The sequence below is a fragment of the Microcaecilia unicolor genome, chromosome 1 (assembly GCF_901765095.1).
Source record: "Microcaecilia unicolor chromosome 1, aMicUni1.1, whole genome shotgun sequence".
NCBI classification, from domain to species: Eukaryota; Metazoa; Chordata; class Amphibia; order Gymnophiona; family Siphonopidae; genus Microcaecilia; species Microcaecilia unicolor.
The window spans coordinates 306,445,209-306,471,978 of record NC_044031.1 but is presented as its reverse complement, the minus strand read 5'-3'; the positions used below and the strand labels follow the sequence as shown (position 1 = coordinate 306,471,978).

Sequence of the window (26,770 nt, the reverse complement as noted above, 5' to 3'; positions counted from 1 at the left end):
AAATAATACAACAGATGTACAGGTCAGTAGGACTCACAGCATTTCATAACAAGCACTGCCTCCACTGTATGCAAATCTCTCTCATGCATATTTATTGTCAATATCCTGACAAACCTGACTGCTTTGGGTAACTCCAGGACCAGGTTATCCTAACTTCCATAAGAGGCAGACACGGTCATATAATTAACATTATAATTTTATTTGTATTTGGGTAATAACTGAGAAAATGCTATTAAAATTATATTACAAAGCATGAAGTTGACTTGGTTAACTTCTGCTGTATATCAACCAGTAATAAATAATAGTAATAAACAATATTAAGTGCATTTTTATAATATACCACTGCATTGTTCAAAACAGAAGCAGCAAGTTCCCACATACCACTTTCTCTTTTGATCTAGGCACAGGAAAAAAAAAAGCTTTCAAATGCTCCCTGGTTTCAACCTAATACATGTTAAATGTGGGCTATGAATATCATAAATAAATAAATAGATAGAAACTCTGAATGTTGAGCATCTGATTCTCATAACATGATGTCTGTTTTAGTGGCCCATTACCAGGAGAAAAAAAATCTCTGCACGAATATAACACATGCTAGGGTGTCCCTATAACCAGACCCTTCAACTGATCACTGATTAAGATTTATAACAAATTACTCTACCTATGAAAAGTTATTCTGTTATTATACTTCGTGTACATTCATATGCTGCACAAGCCAGCATGTTTGAAAATATAAGTGAGATTAAATAAAAATGCTACCAACAATAGAGAAAGACAAGGTGGATGCAGCAGCTCATAGGTTTTCTTGCTTTGTTTTGAGTGAACGGGGCTGACAGCTACGCTGGGATGGGGAAACTTAGACTGACCTAATTGGTTTCAGCATTCTGATGTCACTTCATCTCCTGTCTATTAAACCTCCTTGGGTGCTTCAATCACCAGACTTTGGTGGGAGGGAGGTCCAGAGCCCAAGGTGAGGGGGCACATTTTAGCCCCCCCAGTGCCACCAACCCCCCTGCCATTTTTGCCCCCCCCCCCCCACCGGTGCCACTGCCGCAACCACTATTGACCCTCCCTCCAGCGCCACCACTCCCCTTTTGACCCCCCTTCCCGCCACTGCCAGCCCTCCCCTGCCGTCAGGTACCTGTGCTGGCAGGGGTCCCCAACCCCTGCCAGCTGAAGTCCTCTTCAGCACTGGTCTCCGGGCCGGCGCATTGCTGCAGCTGATCTGGAAGGATTCTGTTTCTGTGTCCTCCTGGCGTCCTGCACGTTCCTACATGCAGGACATCAGGACAACTCACTTAGAAACAGAATCATTCTAGATCAGCTGCAGCAACATGCTGGCCTGGAGACCGGCGCTGAAGAGGACTTTGGCTGTCGGGGGTTAGGGACCCCCGCCAGCACAGGTACCTGACAGTGGCGGCGGGGGAGGGTTGGCGGTGGTGGCAGGAAGGGGGGGTTGAAAGGGTCAGTGGTGGGGGGCGGCATGGCCAAATCTGGTGGGCCCATGCCCCCGTGGCCCCACGTAGCTACACCCCTGGCTTCAATACTGTGTTTTCAATCACTGAGGACAGGCAGGTTCCTGAAGTCCTGCAGAGCTTGCCTGTCACTCACTATTGAAAGTGTAATAATGAAACAGCGCCACCCACTGGCAGGACTGTAGGTGGAGGACTCCCACTCAGCTTAGAGGGAACATTGCCACGAATGGAGGACCTTTTGCACTGGCGAGGTCAGCCATAACAATAAACAAAATTGGGAGGCCCAGGCCCCCCTGTGGCTACCCCACTGCTTTATATTTACAGATAAATAGTTACTGCTTAAATTCTCATTGAAAGGTAAATTCCACACTGTTGATTTTCCCTTGAGGCAAGGAAGATGCCAAAGTATTGGTGGGGACATTTCGATGTTTTCACTTTTCATAGTGTTGTGTTTTAGTATGAATGTGCATCATTGAGAATTACTGAGCACCCACTGCATATAAGTGAACTCAGTTTTTGACATTTGCAGATATATCAAATTATTCCTGGATATACTTAATAGACAAGACATATTTGGAACAATTTTTAGTTGCACAAAAGAAACAAAAAATACTGTGAGTAGGTAAATGACAGAAATTTGTTCCTCTCGGTGCTGTTACATCGATATGTATAAGGCTGATACCCCTCTACGTTTTTCAGTTTTCCTATTAGTATCTTCCATAATTATTAATGTGTGGGTGAAATAGCAAACAGATGCCTATTTGTTAAGATGCAGTAAAATAGCATGTTTTGCATTACTTTACCACACAAAAATTTGCCATGGGATTCCCAACCTGTGGAGCCATTTTCCATTAATAATATAGCTTGTGATGTTTAACACAAGCTGTATTATTCATTTTGTATAATAATCAGCTGTTTTGTTTGCATTTGCATTTGCAAGTGATGCAAAGTGGTGGGAAGCGGGACTGGTGGTTGAGAGGCGGGGATAGTGCTGGGCAGACTTATACGGCCTGTGCCCTGAAAATTACAGATACAAATCAAGGTAAGGTATACACAAAAAGTAGCACATATGAGTTTTTCTTGTTGGGCAGACTGGATGGACCGTGCAGGTCTTTTTCTGCCGTCATCTACTGTGTTACTATGTATGCAGCTCATTCATTCTTAACATGCATTGGGCCAGATTTTCGTACATTATGTAAAAAAAAATGTGCAAGGAACACAATTTATTTGGGTTAAAAAAAACTTTTTTATTTATACACTTTTCATTCCAGTTCAACAATAAATCACAGAAGATAAACAAGACAATCATGGTTACAGAGAAAAAAAGCTGACAAGGCCCATCATCTGCTGGTGTGAACCAGGATATTCACACTGCATGGTCCTGATGGTACAAGGAGATTACAGCACACACATTTATTACTGGCACCAGAGGCAGAGAGAAGTGAGAAGAGGGAAGTGGAGGGGGGGGGGGGGGGAAGAAGGCTATTGTTAAAAGCAATAATATTCCTCAAATCTGGCAATTTTAGGTCAGGAATTCAAGGGTACTTACCCTGTAGATTCCTTAACTCAGTTGTAATGACACATTAGCCTTGCTGGCTCTTACAAAATCCCTTCTGATACTATAAAATTAAATGATTAATTAAAAATTAAATGTCTTTTTTTTTTCCACACCCACAAAGTTTATAATAAGGAAGGCTGGAGCTAGGAATGCAGAGCCACCAGGAAGGAAGGGCTTCCAGTCATTGCACACTAGTGACACCTAGTGGCTGGATTTTAGGTCCATAGTAGCCAGATTTAGGAGAGAGCTGCAGTTTGTAGCCTCTAGCTGAGGATTCTTTCTACAATGGCTAAGTTAGGAGGAGGTTAAAACATGTTCCTGTCCCACCAGTAATTGTGAATACCCAGGTCAAAAATAAATAAGGAAAGGAATAAAAGACAGATTTTGAAGCAAGACTATTTGAGAAGAAAAGAAAAAGGAATGACTAGAAGGAGTTAAAAGGGGACAAGATCCCTGGACTCTTATGTGATGGCACAGTTCAAGCTGCCTGTGAGTTGACACCTCACTGTTACATGCTGAATCAGTGAGGCTGTTCATTAACACCAAACAGGACCTCTCTGGTCAGGCTGGAAAAGCTTTACATTTGGTCACAGTACTATGAAAACAGTAAAATGGTTTAGTGGAAAAGGTGGCACCTCTGCCCCCTTCATTCCCCTATGTTTTAAAGAGAAATAAGTCTCCTGTAGAAGAAATCATTTTCTTGTCTACGTGAAGGACGGTGACAGTGATGGAGCTTAGTGAAGTCAAAAGTCATCCACAAAGAGAACAAGTTAAATATTCAGAAGAAAAGAGCGAAGGAAGAATCTGAACGTCTGGATTCCAGGATACAGTACTGCATGGCTTGAACAATACACAGTAAGAAAATCTTATTGACTGATGCTTTCAGAGTGACAAACAATATAAAAAAAATAATTATTTAATGAGAGGGGACAGTCATTTTGGAGCCTGTTCTTTGTAAATATAAATTGATCCATGCTTGGAGAAAGTGTGTGACGTACTTCTTTTTTAGTAATGCTGTCACTGTTAGCTATATCTGTTTCTGAAGCAAAATGTTAAAGTCGTGAATTAAAATGGAGGTTCCAGTTCAAGCCAGAAATTTCTCCAATGGTTCAGTGGATCTCGGACAGGAAGGCATGGATGACACCGTTGTGACAACTCTCTTAGGTGCCATCTTGACTATCATGTGTCTCTTTGGTATTTCTGGTAACCTTTACACCTTGGTCATCAGCAACATTTCAATGAAGTCAGTGGGGTCAATGTATGTGTATGTGGTCAACTTGGCTTTTGCGGATCTTCTCTATTTGTCTACCATTCCCTTTGTGGTGTGTACATACTTTGTTCATGACTGGTTCTTTGGTGACATTGGATGCCGTATTCTCTTGAGCTTGGATCTTCTCACCATGCATGCCAGTATTTTCATACTGACAGTGATGAGTCTGGAGAGATACAAAGCAGTGTCCAGACCACTCAAGACCAGATTATCCAAGACCTACCGCAAAATGACTAGCCTTTTCATTTGGCTTCTCTCCTTACTCTTGACCTTACCCATGATGGCAATGATTCATCTACGAGAGAGCGACCAGTACTCTAACAAAAGGATCTGTTTCCCCACCTGGACACCTGAAGGGTTCAAGGTTTATCTCACGATCCTCTTCACTACTAGTATTCTGGCTCCTGGACTGATTATTGGTTACTTGTACTCCCGATTGGCAATTATGTACTGGGCATCTGACCTAAAATTGTTGACAAAGAAACGCCGAACTCTCAAGCAGAAAGTTTACTACAGAATTTTTAGCATCATCCTAGCTTACTGGGCTTGTTTTGTGCCATTCTGGACCTGGCAGTTGGTCAAGCTCTACTTTCCAGGGTCACTAAATTTGACATCTGGTGCTCAGGTATATCTCAACTTTGGAGTGACTTGTCTCACCTATGGCAACAGCTGTATCAATCCACTGTTGTACACATTGCTCACAAGGAATTACCGGGAATATTTAGCCAACCGAGCCCGGGGTTCCAGCTCCATTGTCACAAGGAAGGGGCACCATACAAGCCAATCTGAACAGGTATCTTTGAGGACAAGGATGCCAGCAGGTCAAGATGGTGAAACAGATTTGGGAAAGATAGCAGAGGGAATACCAGTGTCAGAACTCGTGGCTTGTGTGTAGCTAAAACTTTTATGATGAGGAGCACTTTTCAGTGCATATAATTTTTTTCTGAAGTATATTCATTGTGGATATCAAGAAAGCCCCACTGACTCCCAGGACAGTTTAGGAAGCCTTGATATATCTACAAATATGCACAAACAACCATAATTGTATTATTACCTCATTTTTTAATTTTAAGCACGGCCTTGTAATTGGAATACAGTGATGCAGCATATCACCCCTCACCATCAGATGTGGTGAATGACAAATGTAATCATTCAAGAAAGCAGCATTCAGTGGAGGCTAATGACATCACTCTGAAAACTACGCCAAACTCAAACAGCCTGCACTGGCTACAAGGAAGCTTTTAGGCCAGTCCTGAATGTCTGACAACCCCATCCTGTTGTATTATAGGAGCTGAAGCACTGATTTCAATGGGTGGAATCAGGGACTACAAACACAATGCTGCTGTGGGATCATGATGTAAGTTCAAAACAAGGGCTTGTCAAAAACTCTCGCTTCTGGAACCGGGTAACTGCTGCTCTGCATGAGGGATCATTTTGACTTTTATATGTGGCATAAACTAAATGCTCAGGGGTTTTTCCGGGTTGTTCAAGTAGGCACTGCTTCCCATAACTATTCTGTTGCTTTCCCCTTCATATATGCATAATGCTGTGCGTGGCAGACACATTTAAAGGGGGCTGAGATTAATAATGAAGCACTGTTTTTTATGTGGTAAAGTAAAGAGGCAGGACACCGAATCTCTTTAAAATTCCATAAAGTAGCTTGGTTGCCATGTTAGTCCACCTGAGTGCATAGAAAAAAGGTCCACACACAAAAATGATATAAGGTGATAACTTCTTATTAGATTAACAATACTGTCCTTTATTAGGTGGTTGGTACTTATGACTCCCATCATCAGGTCCACAGAGAGGAAGCAGCTCAGAGCAAGAGATTAAAGTGCCAGAAAACCCAACTGCATTATAGAATATATTACAAATAGTAGTGTGAATCTAGGGTTGCCAACTGGCTCCAGATATTTATTTATTTATTAGGATTTATTTACCGTCTCTTTGAAGGAATTCACTCAAGGCGGTGTACAGTAAGAATAGATCAAACATGAGCAGGAGGCAATTAGAGCGTTTGACAGGGTTCACTCTGTTACATGCAGAGACTTGTAGTCTTGCTTTACTTAGGGAACACAGTTAGGAAATCAGAACTACAAGTCCCTGCATGCAGTGGGGTAAACCCAGGACTGGATCAACCCTGGAGACCTGGAGCCAGTTAGTAACCCAATGTGAAAGGGAAGGGGAGACTTTGATGTGTTACATTGTGATAAAAGATGACATAGAGGCAATAGAATTATTTCTGATATTAAGTTCAAACAAGAAGGCTCTGTTATGTCTTTTATGCAACTTCTGACATGTTTGATCATTTTAATTTCAGATTTCTTATATTCCTAGATAGCTCTGAATTTTCCCTTTTAAAATTCTGATCATAAGGTCATTGATGCAGTAGTCTGGTCCCCCCAAATGTTGCCCCCATGTAGGTATTGTGTTGCTCCTTCCTAGAATGAGGTGGCAGACAGGTTACAGTTAATGCCTTTCTATTGGACTAATGTAATAAATTTGTTTTAATCTGTGGTGCTTCTGTGAGCCAGACCAGGGTTTGCTGTCCAAGGTTGGCCCATAGAAGAAAATCTTAAAGATGCAGTGCAAAGAGTGCAGCTTTTGTAATGCCATTATCTCTTTAAAAAATATGAGTTTTGGTGAAAATACAGTGGATTCAGAAGAGGATCCCTCTTTGGTTCTTACTCAGCTAATGCTGGTCTCCCCTCCTCAAGGGATGTATGTGTGCTAATGTGTCCATTCATTCAAAAGGAGGTTCCCCACCCCTGCTTTAAAGTCTATAGAGGTCTATAAAATACTGAGTGGAGTGGAACAGGTAGACATGAATCGCTTATTTACTCTTGCCAAAAATACTAGGACTAGAGGGCACATAAAGAAGCTACTAAGTAGTAAATTTAAAACAAACTGGAGAAAATATTTCTTCACTCAACATGTAATTAAACTCTGGTAAAAGCAGTTAGCTTAGCAGGGTTTAAAATTGGCTTGGATAATTTCCTGAAAGAAAAGTTCATATGTCATTATTAAGATGGACTTGGGAAAATCCACTGCTTATTTCTAGGATAAGCGCATAAAATCTGTTTTACTGTTTTGGGATCTTGCCAGCTACTTGTGACCTGGATTGACCACTGTTGGAAACAGGATTCTGGGCTTGATGGACCTTCGGTCTGTCCTAGCATGAGAAGTTAAAGAATGACTGAGGAATTCCCTCCAGCCTATATATGGTAAAACTTACTTGGTTAGATATGTTAAGGGTCTAGACAGCTGTAAGGGAGATTCACATCCCTCTGCATCCCATGGGGATGCAGAGGGATGCGGTGTCGGTGTCGTGCAAACACTCATGGGGCCTCCTCTGCATAAGTGAAGAAGGGCTAAAAAGCAGGGTCCTGTGAAAAAAACACATTAGCTCAATGGTAGGACTGGCCTTGAGAAAGTGAGAGAGACTATAACAAGACTATAGGACATTAACCAGGCTTTAATAGAAGAAAGTATCCAGCAAAGAGCTACCAACTATAGCTTTATTTCCACCTGCCTGGTTTATTGAGCTATGTTATGCCATACACAGAGAACAGGGAGAAAGCCTATATGAATCAACTGTAGGTGACTGGGATAAGAAGCACACCACCTCCTGACTGGATGCCCTGAGAACCCCTCTGGAGAGAGGTATTACTGTGAGAAAATAAGGAGGGTGATACAGTGGGATGTGTCAGATGTATCACTTTTGCCCCAGTGTTTGTTCCCCTTGGAAAATACTAGACCGCCTTCACTGATGAATGCAAAGCAGTTTCTGTTCAGAAGCAAAGGTTGACTGAACCCACCCTATAGGGTAAAAAGGAGACTTGGGGTTTTCAGGATGAACTTCTGGAGCTCCAGCCATTAGCCAATAGTCAAGTTATCACTGAATGATGTCCTCTAAATATCTACTGACATCATTTCCAGAGGCACACAGTCCAAGCTTTTTATTCCATTTTCTCAGTGCAGTATCACGGTACATGAAAAGTAACTTTACTCAGTATGGTGAGCAAGAATCCACAAAGCAGCAACATAAAGGAACCAGAAAGACTCCCTTTTACTGTGTGACTTTCATGTCCAGAAAAACTCTTAAGACAGCAGCAAGAAGCTCTCTCTACAGGACTGTACGACGAAGTTTTCCTGGCCACATAGCTCCTAATATCACATGGATTAGGAGGTCATTTTGCCCTGGTTTCTGCTTCATATATCACATTTCACTTGAAAATAAATGTTAAATGAGGTAACAAACAAAACATCTGAATTTTCAGGTGTTATGAAAACCTAGGCATGTCAGCAAGTGCGTAGATCTTAAATGAAAATAAAAGCAATTTTCTTCTGCTTTTTGTTCTGCACTGCTTCCTGCATACTGTAAGGGGAGATGTCCCAATTTCAGGATGGTCCATCAATGGATTCGTACCTCAGGGCCCCCACAGAACATTCCTTTTCTCATGGTCCTCTCCCTTCTTCATTTGGTACACGCACACTCTTACCAAGGGAGCAAGTTCTCTCTTGGGGAAAGGGATTTCCCCTCAAGACCTGGTGAAGAAGTCTCTTCAATCACTCATAGACAGCTATGGGGTGCTCCAACTCAGTTTACTGAAGACAAGTGCAAACCAAACACTGAAGTAGTCCGCACACTTCCTTTCTCTGTGTCTGTGATCCCTTTCAGTAAGTGTAAGTCTTATTGGAAGGTAGCAGTCCCTAGTTGTTGGGTAAACCTTTTCTCTTCTGGTCAAAGACTTCACAGTCTCTTCATTCAGGAATGACACACTACATTCTTCTGTAGTTAAGCTGCTGAGTTGGGCTTCTCTTTCTACATTGCATGAGATATGCGATGGGGCTTCTCTTCCCATATTCCATGGGATTTGAGAGGGTCGAGCTGCTGTTCTACACCCTAATTCATCAGATGGCAGAAGTAGGCAAAGCCTCTGTCTTTTACACTAACACTAACTTCACACTGGATATAAACTCAAAAGTCAAGGGAGGCATCACACTGACTGGATGTAAACTAAATAAGCCCAAAAGCTGAGCTTCAAACACAGGCTATCTCTTGCTCATCAGGCGAATAAACACCACCAATGGCATACCTAGCTTAGTTGCCACCCAGAACAGATCACTCCCCTCCTCCAGGTGCACACTGTCAGCAGTGCTGATCCCCTGCCCAGAAACAGGAAGTTGACATCAGAGTGGGCAGAAGATCGGCCCAGCCAACAGCCGTGCATATGGAGGCTATAGCCCCATGACGGATCAACACACCTTCTTACTGCCTGCACCCCCACCATCCCACCCCCTTGGAATGCCACTGAACACTACAAAATCCAGCACACACGCTCTGGTCTGGAGAAATCCTGTGCACCTCTGAGGGGGAAAGAACAAATTTCTCTCACCAAGTCTTCCCGCATGCCTTCATATGATGACTCTGTTGTATAAAAGCTATACCAAATCTCAGCATGTCAACTACTACGGTTAAAGTATGACAGGAAGAAAAAAAAAAGAAATATTCACACTACTACTACTACTATTTAACATTTCTAAAGCGCTACCAGGGTTGCGCAGCGCTGTACAATTAACAAAGAAGGAAAGTCCCTGCTCAAAGGAGCTTACAATCTAAAGGACAAAAAGTGCAGTCAATCAAGATTGAGGCAGTCTAGATTTCCTGGATAGAGGTACAATGGTTAGGTGCCGAAAGTGACATTGAAGAGGTGGGCTTTGAGCAAGGATTTGAAGATGGGTAGGGAGGGGGCTTGGCGTATGGGCTCAGGGAGTTTATTCCAAGCATAGGGTGAGGTGAGGCAGAAAGGGCAGAGTCTGGAGTTGGCGGTGGTGGAGAAGGGTACTGAGAGGAGGGATTTGTCCTGTGAGCGGAGGTTACGAGTAGGAGCTTAAGGGGAAATGAGGGTAGAGAGGTAGTGAGGGGCTGCAGATTGAGTGCATTTGTAGGTTAGTAGGAGAAGCTTGAACTGTATGCGGTACCTGATCGGAAGCCAGTGAAGTGACTTGAGGAGAGGGGTGATATGAGCATATCAGTCTAAGCGGAAGATAAGACCCGCAGCAGCGTTCTGAACAGATTGAAGGGGGGATAGATGGTTAAGTGGGAGGCCAGTGAGGAGTAGGTTGCAGTAGTCAAAGCGAGAGGTAATGAGAGAGTGGATGAGAGTTTGGGTGGTGTGCTCAGAGAGGAAAGGGCAAATTTTGCTGATGTTATAGAGAAAGAAGCGACAGGTCTTGGCTGTCTGCTGGATATGGGCAGAGAAGGAGAGGGAGGAGTCGAAGATGACTCCGAGATTGCGGGCAGATGAGACGGGGAGGATGAGGGTGTTATTGACTGAAATAGAGAGTGGAGGGAGAGGAGAAGTGGGTTTGAGTGGAAAGACAATGAGCTCGGTCTTGGCCATGTTCAGTTTCAGGTGGCAGTTGGACATCCAGGCAGCAATGTCAGATAAGCAGGCCGATACTTTGGCCTGGGTTTCCGCAGTGATGTCTGGTGTGGAGAGATAAAGCTAGGTGTTGTCAGCATAAAGATGATATTGGAAACCATGAGATTAGATCAGCGAGCCCAGAGAAGAGGTGTAGATTGAAAAAAGAAGGGGTCCAAGGACAGATCCCTGAGGAACTCCAACAGAGAGCGGGATGGGGGTGGAGGAAGATCCATGAGAATGTACTCTGAAGGTACGGTGGGAGAGATAAGAGGAGAACCAGGAGAGGACAGAGCCCTGGAACCCAAATGAAGATAGTGTAGCAAGAAGTAAATTATGATTGACAGTGTCAAAAGCGGCGGATAGGTCGAGGAGGATGAGGATGGAGTAGTGTCCTCTGGATTTGGCAAGGAACAGGTCATTACAGAGTTTAGTGAGTGCCGTTTCTGTCTAGTGTAGAGGGCGAAAACCGGATTGAAGCGGATTGAGGATGGCATGAGAGGAGAGAAAATCAAGGCACCGGCTGTGAACGGCGCATTCAAGTATCTTGGAGAGGAAGGGTAGGAGGGAGATGGGGCCGTAGTTGGAAGGGCAGGTAGGGTCTAGTGATGGTTTTTTGAGGAGTGGTGTGACTACAGCATGCTTGAAGGAGTCAGGGACAGTTGCAGTGGAGAGAGAGAGGTTGAGGATATGACAGATGGGGGGTGACAGTAGGAGAGATGGTGTTTAGTAAGTTGGTGGGGATGGGATCAGAGGAACAGGTGGTGCATTTCGAGGAGGAAAGAAGGTGGGCGGTTTCCTCCTCGGTGATATCAGGAAAAGAATGTAATGAATGAAGTCGCTATGGGTGCTTGATTTCCTCCAGAGGCGTTCAGCAGATCGGGCACAGGAGCGAAGGTATCGGATACAAGGGGTCAGCCAAGGCTGGGGATTAGTACGCCTTGTGGGACGGGAGATGGATGGTGCAAGGGTGTCCAGAGCAGAGGAGAGTGTGGCATTGTAAGTATAGACAGCCTTGTCGACAGACTCGGAGCACATGATGGACGGGAGGAGATTAGAGATACTAGAGGATAAGGTGGGAGGGTCGACAGTCTGGAGATTCCTGAAAGTAGTGGTTAGTGTTGGGCGGGACTGAGGGGGAGGGTGATGAAGTGTGAAGGTGATCAGGTGATGATCTGAGAGAGGAAGAGCAGAGGCACAGAAATTGGAGGGTGAGCAGGTAGAGGAGAGGACGAGGTCAAGACAATGGCCAGTTTGGTGAGTAGGGGTGGTGGAGCTCAGCTGGAGATTGAAGGAGGATGTCAGAGTGAGGAACTGAGAAGCGTAAGAGTCGGATGGGTCATCAGCATATATGTTAAAGTCTCCAAGAATGAGGGACGGAGATGAGGTTTCAAGAAAAACAGAGAGCCAGGCATCGAAGTCAGTAAGGAAGGAAGAGGGGGACTTATCAGGGGGGCGGTAAATGACTGCAACTCTGAGAGGCAGTGGGTAGAATAGATGGATAGAGTGAACTTCAAAGGATGAGAAGCAGTGAGACTGCGGTAGGAGGAGGGGTTGAAAACTACAGGAGGGCGAAAGTAGAAACCCAACGCCTCCTCCGTGGCCAACTGGGCGGGGAGTGTGGGAGAAAAGATAACCTCCATGGCATAGGGCCGCGACTGAGGCAGAGTCATCGGGGGTGAGCCAGGTTTCAGTTAGGGCGAGCAGTTGAAGGGAACGGGAGATGAAGAGATCATGGGTGAAGGGAAGTTTGTTGCAGACCGAGCAGGCATTCCACAGGGCACACAAGAAGGGGAGGGAAGGGGGGGGGAGGGGAATAGAGATGAGATTGGAGACATCCCAGAATCGTTTGCATGGATAGGACGAGAGCTGATGTGGAGGACCAGGATTGGGATTAATGTCCCCAGTGGAGAGCAGGAGAAGGAGTAAGAGAGTACGGAGAAGAGTAGGAGAGGTACGATGAAGGCGACGAAGGCGAGATGTACTCAGATAGAAAGGAGATGGATGAATAGGAGGAAGGAAATGTTTAAGGTTGAGAGCTGAGTAAAAGGAAGAGGAAAAAAGAGATGGTAAGATGATGAATACAGATGGTGGACAATGTGTTCCTGCAGTGTACAGTGGTTTAAGATGGAGAAAGAAATTAGGAAGGGACAGTGCCAAGAAGAAAAAGTGTACTGCAGCCATAAGTAGTAACTGAGAGAAAAGTAGATGTAAAGAGAAAAATGCCTAGAGCGGAGGCCCTGAGTGGATCGGAGTGGACCTGGGAGTCACCCCGGAGAAGGCTGTAAATGATATGCAGATGAGCTGCAAGTCCTCCACAGCACCTGAAAGGCAGCCGGTGGTAGAGCTGGGCACCTCTCAGCTGAGGAAAAGGCTTACCAGGGGTTAGGCCGAAGCCAGCATTCCTCCCCCTGAGGGTTGCCTGATCTACTACCTACATGTGACCCAGGATAAAAAGGTGCCTATCTGTAGCTTACACAAGGCCTAGAGATAATGGTAGTGATAGTGCAGACACTGCAGATGAAAATAAAACCCTTGATGTACATAAAGGCCCTGGTGAACTTGTTCATGGATCCACTACAGCAAGAGACCATAGACATTAACGAAAAAGTAAAAAGGAGTAATTATGTTTAAATGGACTTCTGCAGGTAAAGAAAAGGTGATGGGGCATTTTTGATATAACGTTTAAATCCGATTTTGGATGTTTTGCTGAAAATGTCTAAAAATCAAGTGGCGAACACAGCAATTTTCGAACCAGAAAAATGTCTCCGTTTTTGTTTTGAAAAGGGCCATTTCCTAGACATTTTGTGCTCAATGCCTTTTTCTTTTGTGGCCATTTTCGGTGAAAAAAAATCCAAGGGAAAAATGCACAAAAACAGCCCATTGGGACGTATGGGGGGCTAGCATTCTTGGTAGCAGGGCCGGTCTTAGCAAGTACGGGGCCCTGTGCAGACCAATTTGGTGGGGCCCCATCCTAGCCCCAACTGCCCTAGCCCCTGCCCTAGCCCCGCCCCCACCCTAGCTCCGCCCCTACCCTAGCTCCACCCCATTGATAAGCAAAAATAATATAGATATATGCACCTTGATCACACATGAAAAACACATGACACAAGGAACTAGAAATCAAAAAATATGAAGGCAAAATACTGAACTGGAAAGTTAACTCAAGAAGTCAGATTCAGTATGCAGCAATACCAGAAAAATTGAAACTTATATGCAAAATATCACAGATGCACATTTCAAAAAGCTGACATATTCCAATTAACACATTCTGAATAAAATACTTTTTTCTACCTATTCGCTTTGGTCCCAGTGTCTTCTGTTTTATGCAGTGTCTTCTTTCCATTTGATATTTTTTCTCTCACCATGTCCACCATCCTCCAGTGTCCTTATGTGTCCTACCATCTGTAGCCCTGTCCCTATCCTTCCTCAAGTTTCAGTATCTTACCTCAACGTGTTCCAAACCAGCCCTTAAACTCAGCAGTTTTCCCTCCATCCATATCCAGCATTTTTCCTCACTTCCCTCCATCCATGTGCATCTACTTCCTGTCTTCTCTCCCGTCCATCCATGTCCAGCATTTCTCCTATCTCCCTTCCCCTCCATCCATGTGCATCTCCTTCCTTTGTCTTTCCTTCCTGCCATCCTTGTCCAACATTTCTCCTCTCTTCCCTCCCCTCCATCCATGTGCATCTCCTTCCTGACTTCTCTCCCTTCCCTCCATCCATCTGTCCAGCAACTCTCCATTCTCCCCTGCCCTCTCAACCATCCACCCATATCCAGCAAATGTCCTCTGTCCCCTGCCTCCTCCATTCATCCATCCATGTTCAGCAATTCTCCTCTCTCCCCTGCCCTCTCCTCTCCTCCATCCATCCATATCCAGCAAATTTCCTCTCTCCCCTTCCCCTCCATACATCCATGTCCAGCAATTCTCCTCCTTCCCCTGCCCTCCAATCCATGTCCAGCGATTTCTATTCTCTTCCCTGCCCTCCTCTCCATCCATCCATGTTCAGCAACTCTCCATTCACTCCTGCCTTCTCCTCCATCCATCTCCAGCAAATTTACTCTCTCCCCTGTCCCCTCCATCAATCCCTGTTGTCCAGCAATTCTCCTCTCTCCCCTGCCCATCCTGTTTCTTTCCATCCCCTTCCCCATTCTATCCAGCGTCTACCCCCCTCCCCCTCCCCCTTCGCAGCATCTCCAATCTCTCTCTCTTTCTCTCTCCAATAAAGAACGACAACTTGGATGCAGCAGCTCACAGGTTTGCTTGCTGTGTTTTGAGTGAACGGCAACGGCTGCGCAGGGGAGTGGAAACAGAGATTTGCCAAATGGCTTCCTTCTGTTACAGTGGACTAAATACTCTGGCTCACTTCCACTCCACTCTCACTGAAGTTGCAGCAGCAAACTGGCGGGCGGGGCGCCAGTAGTAAAAGCAGCAAGCAGGCAGGCTTGACTCCATCCTTCGCTTCCCTGCCCTCTCTGTGTCCCGCCCGCCCGAAAGGAAATGACATCAGAGGAAGGTGGGACGCAGAGAGGGCAGGGAAGCGAAGGATGGAGTTGAGCCTGCCTGTTTGCTGCTTTTACTACTGGCGCCCCGCCCGCCAGTTCGCCGCTGCAACTTCGGGACAGAAGACTAAGTCATTCGTTTGCGCCTATGAGTGGAGAGGCAGAGTTGAGGTGCGCTGCGCGAGGCCTCCTTAGGCGCGAGGCCCTATGCGGCCGCCTTGGTCGCCTCGGCCTAAGACCGGCCCTGCTTGGTAGACTGACATCCCAGTAGAGCAGTGGGGCACTATAAAGGGCACTATAGTGGACTTCACATAAAGCTCCCAGGTACACTTCTCATTGTTACCCCCTTATATTGTATGGGGAGCCCTCCAAAACCTACTTTACCCAACTGTACATCACTACAATAGCTCTTATGGCTGCAGGTGTCACCTATATGTAGGTACAGTAGTTTTTTGGTGGGTTTTGGAGAGCTCTCACTTTCCACCACAAGTATACCAGTTAGAGTGGGATGTGGCCTGGGTCCCCTTCTCTACAGTCCACTGTACCAACCACTAGGCTACTACAGGGACTTGCTTGCTGCTCTAACAGAACTGGCCACAACATCTGAACCTGTCATAGAGGCAGGTATGTACTGTTTCTTTCACATCTTAATCCCCTCCAGTGGTCATCTCATCATTTAGGGCACCCTTTTCTGATTTAGGCAAGATTGAAACAGGTTGTGACCAAAATGTCTAACTTTTAGCCCTTGTGACTTGGATGCACTGCAGATGAACTAAATAGAAAAATATCTTTACAATGTTTTTGAAAATAGTGATTTGGATGTTTTGGACAACAAAAACGTCCTTGTACCACTTTGTGGACATTTTTGTGTTTTGAAAATGAGCCCCATAATGTACTGTAACTTTACACACAAGCTCTATGTTTTAATCAAGAGGATATATAAAGAGACAGGGCAATCCAGGGCAGCTGCACAAGCTGCAAGGGAGACAAAGATGCAAAAATCCCTCTTCATCCATTGTCTTCCTGCGGTAGCTGGGGTGCAGTGGGCAGGGCTGGAGATGATAGGGGGTGTGTTTTACAGGATACGATTCTAGCTTGGTATGCTACTACAAAGAAATTCTGCCAAGAAAAAAAAAGAAAGAAAGAGGAATACTGCCACAGTAAATTAAGTGTGTGGGTTTTTTTGGCCCACATCCCAGATCTAGCATGCACAGACCACTGGCAACAAAATGTATTGGCATGACAATTTATAGATGAATTGCCAGGAAACTGACCACCAGATTCTATATAAGAAGCACGAATTTCCACAGTCAAATCCTGAGATGTGCACGCAACTAAATTGGCTAACGAGCCAATTGGCACTAATAATTGGGTGCTAACAATTATTAGCGTTAATTGGCAACATTTTGGATTTTTGCGCAAAGTGCTATTCTATAAAGATCCGTGTGTAAATCTTATAGCATGCAACTCAAAAGGGGTGTGGCTATGGCAGGTCAGGGGTGTTTACTAAAGATATGCATAGTATTACTGAGTACCAGGAATCCACACCTAAATTACACACCAGGATCTACACCTGGTTTCAGTTGCTGTAAATCCATGCACCCAAATTTTGTCATGAAAATCATCAGCTCTAAGTGTTATTTTATAAGTGGTGCATAACTTGGAGCACTGTTTATAGATTTGTTCTCCAGGCTTACTTTTTCGGCACTGTTTTTTGAGAACCATTTACTGAATCTAATCCTGAATGTGTAATAAATAAATAATAACAAATTGGCTTATTAAATTATAAACTGAGGAGATGTGTGCTGGAAGTCAAAGGAACAAAAAAATCCAGAACTCATATAGCTGCAACCCAGTCTATGGAAAGGCAGCGCTGCAAGTATTATTATATGCCCTAAACACCAATGCACCTCCTCTTGGAAAGTGCAGCTCAGAAAATTAAAATAAGCCAGAATGCTACTGATCCATACAGAGAACTTGCACATCAGACATCTACCTCACCTCAGCAACACATGCAGACCACAAAGAGACCCTCAGTAAACACAGAATAAGAGACCACAGACTAGAAATAGAAAGATGGAGCTAAAAAACTGCACTGGAAACCCCGAGAAGTCAGACCCTGTATGCAATGCACCACTGGAGAATTAGAAACATATTTCCTGCTATACTGTGCAACATAAAAAGATAGCAGGAATTTGCATTTCCCACAGCTGAAAGAGAAATACTCTGTATGATTCTGGGGGAAATCAGAGAAACAGCAATGATGCCACATTCTGCCACCTGGACAAAAAAGTAATCTGACCAGAAACTTTCTTGCTATTGTCCTTCCTGTACCCTGCAATTTTATTTTGCAGTGGTTATTATTTTCTAAATTTTCTGCTTTTTATTTTAAGGACAATTCTATAAACTGGGCGTCCACATTTACACACCCCTTGTGCACTTAAATGTACAGAACACCAGCATTTACGTGTGTAAGTGCACACTTACCTGAAAAATTACCAACAGTAGGCCTAAGCACTATTCTACTAGGGTGTGTGTAAATAGCAAATGCAAGGGAAGGAAAAGGGGTGGGGCTTCTTATTACACACATAACTTACAGAATACTATAAGCTACATACATCACTTCCACATTTACACAATCAAAACAAAGAGAAAACTAAAAATGCCACAAATCACAACAGAGGCAAAAAATGAGTGGGAATGACCACACAAGGGGTGGTGAAACAACTAGTAGATATTTGAGGATTGGACTCGATAAAATCTATTAACGTCACTGTTACAGACATTCCTTAATCTGACTGCGGTCACATTGACGTCAACCTGTTTGCAATGAGAGTTTATGCACCCAGAGTATATTAAACAAGTTGCTGTACTTGTCTTGGTTCCATCTTCTAATGATAGTAAAGCACTACTGACAAAGACAATAGTGCCAAAACACGGCCCGTGTCAAGTCCAGTTCTTGCATGTCTACTAGTTGTTTCACCACAAGAACCAGTTTTATTGGCTTCATCAGTTGTCTCATATCAAATAACTTTTTATTTGGATCATCTGCCCCTTGTGTGGTCATTCCCATTCCTTTTTTGCTAGTGGCGTATTTAAACTAGGTGTGTGTGTTGCTTATGTACTCCCTGTCAGACCTGGCCCCCGCCCCTACCTAAAATCCTCTCTGCTGCAGTCGTCACCTGGGCAGCGACAGTGGCACTGAGAGGCTGCCTGCGGCCTGCACCAAAAGTTCCTTCCTGAACTTTCCCACCCCTTCTGATGCAACTTCCTGTTTTGTGAAAGGCAGGGCAGTTCAGAAAGGAAGTCCCAGTGCAGGCTGCAGGCAGCCTATGAGTGCAGCTGCTGCTGCCCAGGTGAAGCAGAGAGGATTTTACGGTACGGGGGAAACAGGATACGGGGTAGCAGCGCAGGAGAGCAGCACAGGGGAGATGCACGCCTGGTAAAAAATTCCTGGCTCTGTCACTGTTTTTTGTTTCTACATTTGCATGACCTCCATCACACTAGGTCTATGGCTGGTGTAACTGCAGGGACATAAATTTAAGGCACACTGATACTGGGTCACGATAGTATTCTGTAATGGAATCTAGCTTTCCAGATGCTGTAATAGAATAGGATCTCATCAGTGGCCTGAGGGTGCCTAAATGGAGGGACCCACTTCTAGAATTGCCTCCTTTATATATACCTTTGGCCAGACATGTACAATTGTCATGCCAATAAATTATCTGAATCATTTCTCCAGCGGGCTTTTACTACTACTACTACTACTCACCAGGGGCCACTCTAATAAATATATAAAGCTCTGAAGCATCCAGCACAGCTGGGAAGGTCCCAAGCAGGTGTAAAATTCCTCACCTCTGAGGCCAGAGGTGCTAATGGCTGCAGACAGAGGGTGGTAGAAAGGAGAGGGACATCACATGTGCCTGATAAAAACAGTGACGGACTCAGCTGGCTCATTTTCATGACTGCATTAATTAAAATAATACTGTAAATCACAGGATGGCACTGGCTGGAAGCTAGAGTTTCAGGATCTGCAAAACAGTCACTTCTTTAAATTAGTAACCACAGGTGTCTGGCTAACCGGTCCACTAGTAAAATTCTCTGGGGAATAACTTAAAGGTGCATCCAGCCAACCAATGAAAAACGTGCTCATTTATTTAGCTGTCACAGCAGTAGCCAATGACAAGCCTACGTTGACCATGCTTGATGACATCACAGTGAGAAGCTTCATCTACTTCAAGTCCCAGACTAAGGTGTCAGCAGATTGCCTGAATAGTTGGCAGGTGTGTTTGGCAGTATGATGGAAGTTCTTGACTTTGGGTTGCAGCACTATGATCGATTCCCCTGATGCAGCCATATGCAAATCAGGGCTTCTGTCAGGAATCCAAGATGGTCTTCTGAAACCATGTAAAGACTAACACTGTGTGTACAGAAACCAACACTGTCTTTTGAAGAAGAGAGGAATCTACAGTTGAATACTCCCTTACAGCTTTTTGATACACACTAAGTACATTTGTTTATATGATTATACAAAAAAAGTTTGAAAATTGAAAAAAAAAATAGCCTTTTGATATATTGCAAATTTTTGGAATAAAAGGGAGGAGTTTTTGTTTGGAGTTTTTATGACCATTGATGCGTTCCCTAGGCAAGCTTGTTAAGTCAGCTTGCTTTTTAGGACTGAGGTCTTTTCTCCAAATTTTTGTAAAATTCTCTCTTCTCATTTATGTTGTTGGAATGTGATGCCTGCTGTTTTTGTTAGGTTTTTCCCAGACCCAGCTCAGACTGGTTGAGGCTGGGAATGCGATGGAGGCAGTTTTCACAGACCAAGTGGAAAAAGGAGTCTCAGCCAGCACTCCAAAGTGACACCTAGTGGCCAGATTCAGACTTTACCTGCACTGGGGTCTTGAAGAAGTTGCCATGTATGATCCCTGGCTAAGGACTGTCGCTGCTATAACTGGAAAGGAGAAGAATGATTGGAGGAGGGGGAGTATATAGGGAAGAGATTTTAGATTTACTCGCACTTTTTTTCAGTTGTAGCTTGAGGGATCACAACCTAACCCCCCTGTTTACTAAGCAGCGCAGCAATGCTGACACAGCCCATTCAAGCTAGCATGGCTTAGTAAATGGGGGTAAGTTTGTACATGAAGCAATTGGGAAGAGGTAGTTAAGTGACTTGCCCGAGGTCAGAAAGGGCAGTAATTGAATTTGAATCCTGGCTTCCATGGTTCTCAGCCTACTCCTCTATCAGGCTACTCCTGCACTCCATAAATAGTCATATCTTGATAAGGATTTCTAACATACCTTTGTGTGTTCTTTTATAGCACAGCCCTCAGTTTCCTAGGGCATCTCAGAGAGTAGATTCTGCAGCAACAGTTAGAAAATTCTGCAGCAGAGTTTCTGAAATTCAGAAGCATATTTCCATAAATTTATATAATTTTGCGTAATAAAAATCTGAGAGGGACCTCACTATAAGGAAGTTCTAATCCCCTTGAGCTTACAAAGACCTAAGTATTAATCCTTGCCAGTTTCTAGAGTTTTCCCTCCTTGAAAGAACTAAAAATCCAGGGACAGGGACAGCATTTTCTGTTTTAGGTCTCTAGCTGAGTTAGAAGACACTTAGAGCACCAGTCTTGACATCCAGTCATCCCACTGCTGCTCTTTCTTTGTGATCCTGGGCAAGTCACTTAACCCTCCATTGCCTCAGGTACAAAATGAGCCCTCCAGGGACAGAGAAATACTTAGTGTACCTGAATGTAACTTACTTTGAACTACTACTGTAAAAGGTGTGAGCAAAATCCAAATTAATAATAAATAAATGCAAGGCCTGGAGTGGAAGTGAAACTCACAGGAAATTACTGGACTCATTCAGCTTCTACCAGCAGTGATAGAGTTAAATTCATTGGGCTGTTTTTAAATCTGGGCATTTTCTGATGCAATCTGGAGAGTGTCAGTTGGGAGTTGAGGGGGAGCCATGGAAGTGAGTGGAACTGGTGGAACTGGGCTGCAGCAATCCACAAGATTTAGCCCCTGATTTCCAGGGACTGCCCAGCAGAAGAATTTCCAAACCAGCAAGCACAGCTGAACTGCTACTGAGCTTCAACCAAAAAAGAAAGTATTTGCCTGCACTGCAGCAAAAAGGATCCTTTGGGTACAGAGTGGAACTCCCACCCTCCTGCCTGAAGTCAGAGGTGCAGACGGACTTCTGTGGTCCGGTTATGGTCTGGGTACCCAATATGTGTATCCTTGGCTCTTGTGTCTCGGAGCCCGAGGTCTGTGTGAGACTAAAGAATAAACCAGACACCAAAATATATATATGGCTAAAGCTTTAGGGAAGCAGTCTCATAGCTACAAAGTCTAGCAGTCTTGCTTGACTGAGTTTTGACTTCCCTTCTAAGCTCTGGCTTTTTATTAGTAATAATCAAGCATGACTGCACGATTATAAATTTGGTGAACAATATACATCTCTCTTTCTCACATATTGCTTGCAACATTTGCAGCCCACCTTATCTTCTTTAGCTAGATTACATATACATTTCCTTCCTTATGCCTTGTTTCTCAAGGTCCTGTATAGTACATTCTGGTTCAGCAAATTACAGATATCAGATAATATTCACAGCTCATGAAAAAGAGGTTACAGCTCTCATCCAAAAAAGAATTTAATAATTCTTCTTTATATGATTGACAAAAACTCTCCATTCCAAAATGTTGGGGCCAACCAAAAAAAATGCACTAACTTTAGTTGCTTCCCACCAAACACTAGAGAAGTGTAGCAACACTAATCTAAAATCCTGCAAGAACCTAAGGGGGTCTTTTAGTAAAGATTAGCTTGAGTTATCTGTAGCAGGGCCCATTTTATTCCTATGGGCCCTGCTGCAGATAGCTTGATCTAATCTTTAGTATAAGACCCTATAAGTGTCCTCTTAAGAGTATAAGAAACAACTAAATTACTAAGATATTGGGGGGGCACTCATAATAAGCTCTATGAACTAAAGTCAAAATCTTAAACAAAATACAGAAATGCTCCGGTAACCGATGAAAAGTTCTAAAAAGAGGGTAATGATGATATTTATTTGCCTTCTCCAATGCAAAGAGCTCCTAGCTCTCAGTGAATGAATCTGTTCTCTTGATGCTAGAGTAGCAGACTTGGAGGAGCTGAGGGAGACAGAGAGGTACAAAGAGGAGACCTACAGGGACATTGTAGAGAAGTCCCACCTCCAGTCTGGGAGCCCTGTGTTGCCTTGGAGGAGGGAGGTCTCCTAAAAGTAGAGCATCTTCCTGGTGAGGTAGGAAGTACTCCTGTAGCCAGGACCTGCCCACCAGGGGATGCACTATCCTCTTGCTCCGAGGATATGTCTCCAAGAACTTCTGCCAAAACACACAAACAGTGGATCCAAAAGAGTCCTCTCACAAGTGGTGTTTTCTTAAACAAGGTCTTTATTTCAAATCAATAAAAGCAACCCGACATGAGCAATGCATTGTGTGTAATGTAGTTCACAGGCAATGCAGCCACACTTGCCTGTCTGTATAAGAACTGTTACTATTGGTTTATGCTGCTGCCTGGACCTCCTCTCTTTCTCAGCCAAGCTTGGCTCCTTTGTCTACCTGCTATCACTTGTCCTGCTAAACTCCCTGGAATGAACTTGTTTTTTTACCTTGAATATATCTTCTTAATGAGATATTGCACTCTCCAGTCATCCAGCTCTGAGCCACTTCTACGTGTTCAACTATTTTCTCACCTCTGCAATAAAGCTGCCTCTCTCCAGATTTCTACCTCCAACCACTGATACAGCTTTCAGAATTACGGAGTCTCTGTGCCCTGGGGCAACACTTCTGAACATCTGACTGTGAGTAAATTATCTATATGTATACAATAAAATAAGCTTCAGAAAAATAAAGAGACTTCAGGTGTGTGCTGGTGTGCCAAGGTTATACTTCAAGATATTGAGACTTTACAGTTAAAAAGTCTTAAGAGGCTTGACATACATATATTCGTACACATCTGGACAAATCAAAGTCTGTTTTTCTTCTTTCTTTAGATCTTAGTGCTGCTTTCGATTTAATTGACCATACATTATTGCTTCAATGTTTACATACTATAGGTCTCTCAGGAACAATTCTCAAGTGGTTTCAATCTTACCTAGCAAAATGTCAGTACTATGTACACTATAATAATTCTAGTTCTGCCCTTTATTCTCCTTCATCCAGAGTTCCTCAGGGCTCCATATCATCTCCCATTCTATTTAACATTTTTCTTTCACCTCTCTCACTGGCCCATTATCTGGGTTTCACATTGTATGTCTACGCTGATGACATACAACTTCTCTCTGTAGTAAACCATCTCAACCCTACTGTCTTTAGTAATATCAATGACAATATTTGTAAAGTAACAAACTGGTTACAAGAAAATCATCTCATCCTCAACCCAGACAAGTCCAAGTTTCTATTTTTCACTAATCATATGTCTAATGATTTTCATTTACCTATCTGTCTCTACAACTCCCCTGCCCACAGCTGTTGCCTGATGGTCTGCAGTGGGTTGAGATCCTGGGGAACCAGCTTCAATTCTTTCTGAAGCTTCATGTGACCCTAAGCAAGTCACTTAGGGGCCCTATTACTAAGCCGCATGTCTACACGTGCCCAATGCACACCAGTTTGGAGTTACAGCCCAGCTACTGCTTGACTCGTGCGGTAATTTCATTTTTGGCGCGCGTCCAATACGCGCATCTGAAAAATAATTTTTAATTTCTACTGCACATCCGTTATGTGTGCCAAATGGCATTTGATGCACATAGGTCATTACTGCCCGGTTAACACGTGAGACCTTACTGCTAAGTCAATGGCTGGCGGTAAAGTCTCATACCCAAAATGGACACGCGCCAATTTTTATTTTGCCGCACATCCATTTTTGGCAAAAATTTTAAGTCTCCTCACTACTGGACTAATGAGCTCAAACAAATGTCACCTTCAAATCTACATGCTATAACTACCTAGCGTGTTCAAAAAGAGGTACAGTGCACTTGATAACATTGCATATATAACCCACATACAGTTCTTAAGATTCTCCCAAAACAAATCATACCCAAATAAACAGATCTGTTTTACCACTTCCCTTGGAGGATATATCGTGCTCACATAAGTGCTGTTAAAACCAAATCAGTCCATTCAACAAATTATTCTAGCCAGCTCCACTTCCCTTTAACTCTGGCCGAGTTTCATGCATCTTCTTCAGAAAGGGAAAAATACCAAACTTGTAACTGTTTTCGGACACCTAAACCCCGAGTAGGTTTGTGTCTGGACTCTCCACAAATTAAAAAGTATATTGTTTATCCAAGGTATAGTAGGTAGTGAGGTTGCAGACTTGGTATTGTATATTTTGTGGTCTTCCGTTGATATTATTTTATTATTAAAAATTTTAAAATGCCATTTTTTGTAGGCGTGCTGAAAAATGGATCTGCATGTACCCAAAACACGCGCCTACACTACCTCAGCCCATTTTTCAGCGCACCTTAGTCCTCCATTGCCTCAGGTACAATATATATATATGTATTCTCCAGCACCCCCCTCCCCTTTCCCTCTTCTTTTCCTCTTTCCTCCCTTTCTCTTGTTTTCACTTAATTTGATTCTGAATGTAGATTGCTGCTTCTTACATGTGAGCTCCGATATTGCCTTACTTTGTAAAATGTTACTTGTTGTTATGTTGTGAGCTCTTGATGGTATCTGTATCAAAAAATCAATAAAAGAAATTAAATTTAAAACAAATTCTAAGAAATATTTTTTCACTCAACAAATAGTTAAGCTCTGGGACTCTTTGCCAGAGGATGTAGTAACAACGGTTAGCGTATCTGTGTTTAAAAAAGGTTTGGACAAGTTCCTGGAGGAAAAGTCCATAATCTGCTATTGAGACAGACATGAGAAAGCCTCTGCTTGCCCTGGGATTGATAGCATGGAATGTTGCTACTAACTGGATTTCTGTCAGGTACTTGTGACCTGGATTGGCCGCTGTTGGAAACAGGATACTGGGCTAGATGGACCATTGGTCTGATCCAGAATGGCTGTTCTTATGTTCTTAACCTAGAGCAGTATTTTGCAAGATCTGCAAACGTTTAATACTGTTCTGTACCAACCTTGCATAAACTACATTGCAATAGTCCAAATGAGAAATAACAATTGCATATAATACGGTGTTTAATGCCACCTGATTAAAACAATACTTCACAGCTTGCAACCAACGCAATATAAAAAAAACCCTCTCTTCACGACAGATGAATTCTGTTCTTGAAAAGACATCTTATATTCCCTAAATACCTAAAACTATTGACTATTGCAATTGGTAAAATTGAAGGACCTGTAATCCAAGATGCTACCATCTTCTCAACATTAAGATCCAAATGATGTTCCTTAAACCAGTGTGATATAGCCTCTAAAGAATTTTGTAAGCTCTGCTTAAGGTGCTGTGAACACTAAAATTTAGTTGACTTCTATCAGCTCTTTTATATAGATGACTCAGTCAGTCTTTCAGTACCTTTTGTCTGTCATGAGCAGAGGAGTAGCCTAGTGGTTAGTGTAGTGGACTTTGATCCTGGGGAACTGAGTTTGATTCCCACTGCAGCTCCTTGTGACTCTGGGCAAGTCACTTAACCCTCCCTCCATTGCCCCTGGTACAAAAAGAATAAGTACCTGAATATATGTAAACCGCTTTGAAGGTAGTTGCAAAAACCTCAGAAAGGTGGTATATCAAGTCCCATTTCCCTTCATTTTGACTGGTTCATTCTGTCGCAGGTTCCTAGCAGGGAATCGGACTTCTGAGGCTTGAATACTAGACTAGAACAAGACAAAAACTAGGATTGCTCAAGATAAGTCTGAATATCACTGTATCTTCAAGAACTGCAGCCAACACAAAAGGGCAAATGAGGATTACTGAAAGCAAAAAGCTTGAAAAGACACTGGAATCCAGAGCCCTCAGGAAGCAAATGCTTTACAGATAGCCAACATGAAGAATTGATATGAGCACCTTCAGAGGATGACCTGAACCCTGGAGAAACTGGATGGACAGAACTATTGAATATTCACCGTTATTTAGCCCAAATGGAATTGCACAGTGTGACTACAGTAGAAAACTGCAAGAAAAACAGGCTCACAAATATGATCATATCATTTGCGATTATATTTGCGTTTTCACTAGCTGCTAATTGTATACCAAATTAATTTCAAACTGTCGACATTGGCTCATATAACCTATTACAAAAAAGGGGAAGTATGTAAGTATGGCCATACTGGGACAGAACCGAAAGTCCATCAAGCCCAGCATCCTATTTCCAACAGTGGCCAATTCAGGTCACAAATATCTGGCAAGATCCCAAAAAAATACAAAACATTTTATGCTGCTTATCCTAGAAATAAGCAGTAGATTTTCCCCAAGTCCATTTTAATAATGGTCTATGGACTTTTCCTTTAGGAAGCCGTCCAAACCTTTTTTTAAAACCCCGCTAAGCTAACCGCCTTTACCTCATTCTCTGGCAACGAATTCCAGAGTTT

The 26,770-nt window shown here is 43.4% G+C and overlaps 1 protein-coding gene across 1 annotated transcript; it reads left to right on the top strand.

The window, feature by feature from the left end:
- Nucleotides 1–4,103: 4,103 nt before the first annotated feature.
- Nucleotides 4,104–5,198, top strand: LOC115477225 (urotensin-2 receptor-like). Its single transcript, XM_030213990.1, has one exon. It carries the CDS (start codon nt 4,104–4,106, stop codon nt 5,196–5,198), a length of 1,095 nt encoding a protein of 364 aa, XP_030069850.1.
- Nucleotides 5,199–26,770: the final 21,572 nt, after the last annotated feature.